Genomic DNA, 1,898 nt, shown 5'->3' on the forward strand with positions numbered 1-1,898 from the left:
TGGTAGTGGCGCAGGATGATGCCCTGCACGGCCGGCACGGAGAGGGTCACGCCAGCAGTTACACCGCGCCGGCCCTCGTCCAGCACCGCTCCCCCGCCGTGCCGGCACAGCTGGCCCAGGATGAAGAGGAAGCGGGAGAGGTGCGGGCGCTGGGGCCCCTCCCGGTCGGGGTCCTGGAGCCAGGTGGCGTACACCCCGGCCAGCTGCGCCACGGCCGCCGCGGCGGGCGGGGCAGACCGGGACAGCGCGCACAGCGTGCGACACGCCGCGCCCACCACCTGCGAGGACGCGGCGGGGGGGGGGCTGGACAGGTGCGGGGCTCGGTGCATGGAGAGGGGGCTGTGTGATCTGCGTGGCGGCTGGCCCGAGACCCACCCACACACCCGTCGCAGAGCTCCGCCGCCCGCATCCCTCCGGCGCCCGCCACCCCCTCCGCCACCCCTTTCGGTACCCTTTTCGCCACCCTTTCCGGTACCTGGACAAAGGGGTGCTTGTTGACCAGGGACGCCAGCGTCTCCACCAGCCCCGCGCCCTGGGCGAGCAGCGTGGCGGGCCCCAGCGCCTCCACCAGGCTGTGCACCAGCGCCAGCAGCGCCAGCAGGTAGTCGGCGTGCAGCCGGTCCCCGGCGCCTGGGTGGGGCGTTGGGGTGGGGGGGTTGGGGGGTCCGAGGTGCGAGAATCAGGGCATGTGTGCTGTGCTGCAGCGACGCGCAGGATTAAACGTGCCCCATTCCATCGCACGGCGGTTGTCATCACAGACGCAAGGGTGACCGGCTCGCAAAACGCAGAACAAACACCAACCATGTCGCCGTGTTCCCATGCACCTGCAGAGCCGGCGCCCCGGAGGTAGGGCGCCAGGCTGGCCAGCATGGAGCCGGGCCGGTCTGGCGGGAGGCAGAGGTCCGGCGAGACCCTGGCCAGCGCGTGGAGGGCCAGCAGGGGGCCCAGCGCGCCGGCGTGTGCGGCCGGCTCCTCCCCCTCGTGCGCCGCGATGACCTGGCCCAGGAGGGCCCCGGCCATGGCGCAGCCCGCCGAGTGGCGTGCCTGGAGGAGAAGAGCGGGGTTCGGGGGAGGGGCCAGGGTGGAGCGCAAGGGCCTGCATCGTCACCCCGCCCTGCAGCAGCCTCTCGAGCTCGCATGCCCCTGCACCCCCTGCCCCAGGCCGGCATCCACCCTCCCCGGACCCCCTCTCGGCCCCACCAGGCACACCTGTGCATCTCTGCCCGGACCACCGTGCTCGAGGGCGGCCCGCAGCACCACGACCAGCGGGTGGCCGAGCTCCAGCGGCAGGTGGAAGGCGCGGCCGGCGCCCCGCCTCATGCTCGCGGCCAGGGCCGCCAGGAGGGAGGCCCGGACACCCAAGCTGGCGCCGGCCTGCGCCCGCCCGGCGCCCAGCGGCGGCGCTCCCTGGAGGGAGTCTGGGGGCTGCTCTCCTGGGGGCAGTCCCGTACCTGAGCCTCGCACGGTGGAGGACAGGGAGGACTCAGAGTCCGACAGTCGACGTGCGCGGCGTCGAGGAGCGCAGGCTGGGAAGCACTGTCTGGGTGTGGCACAGGCCCCAGGGCTCCCATGGTGCAGCCGGCACGCCCCGGCACGCAGGTCTCGGAACACAAGACTCCCACTGCCGTCCCTCACACGCCCCCCCTCTCCCACGCCTTCCCCTACCCCGGCCCACCTGCCGGCGCCGGCGTGCCGTCGGCAAACCAGAGGGCGTGGAAGGTGCGCGCCACCACGTCCCGCACGCTGGCCTCGGCGTCCCCGGCCCGCAGCAGGATGTGGCGCGCCGTCTCCATCGCGCGCGGGCTGGCGGGGTCCGGCAGCAGGAAGCAGTCGGCCAGGGCCCTGACGCCCACCTTCCTCACCGACACGCCCACGTCTGCAGGCCGGGCATGGGTGGC

The 1,898-nt window shown here is 74.1% G+C and overlaps 1 protein-coding gene across 1 annotated transcript in view; it reads right to left on the bottom strand.

Annotated features, from left to right (window-relative positions):
• The window catches only part of F751_2589 (hypothetical protein), a gene marked incomplete at both ends in the record, with an annotated part of 7,767 nt that extends 6,447 nt beyond the window's left edge, over positions 1–1,320 (bottom strand). The window contains 4 exons of the mRNA XM_011400341.1: positions 30–173; positions 476–630; positions 825–1,044; positions 1,210–1,320. Of these exons, the coding sequence (XP_011398643.1) occupies positions 30–173; positions 476–630; positions 825–1,044; positions 1,210–1,320 (630 nt within the window). The remainder of the gene's footprint in view (positions 1–29; positions 174–475; positions 631–824; positions 1,045–1,209) is intronic.
• Positions 1,321–1,898: the final 578 nt, after the last annotated feature.

The sequence above is a fragment of the Auxenochlorella protothecoides genome (assembly GCF_000733215.1).
Source record: "Auxenochlorella protothecoides strain 0710 unplaced genomic scaffold scaffold24, whole genome shotgun sequence".
Classification (NCBI taxonomy): domain Eukaryota; kingdom Viridiplantae; phylum Chlorophyta; class Trebouxiophyceae; order Chlorellales; family Chlorellaceae; genus Auxenochlorella; species Auxenochlorella protothecoides.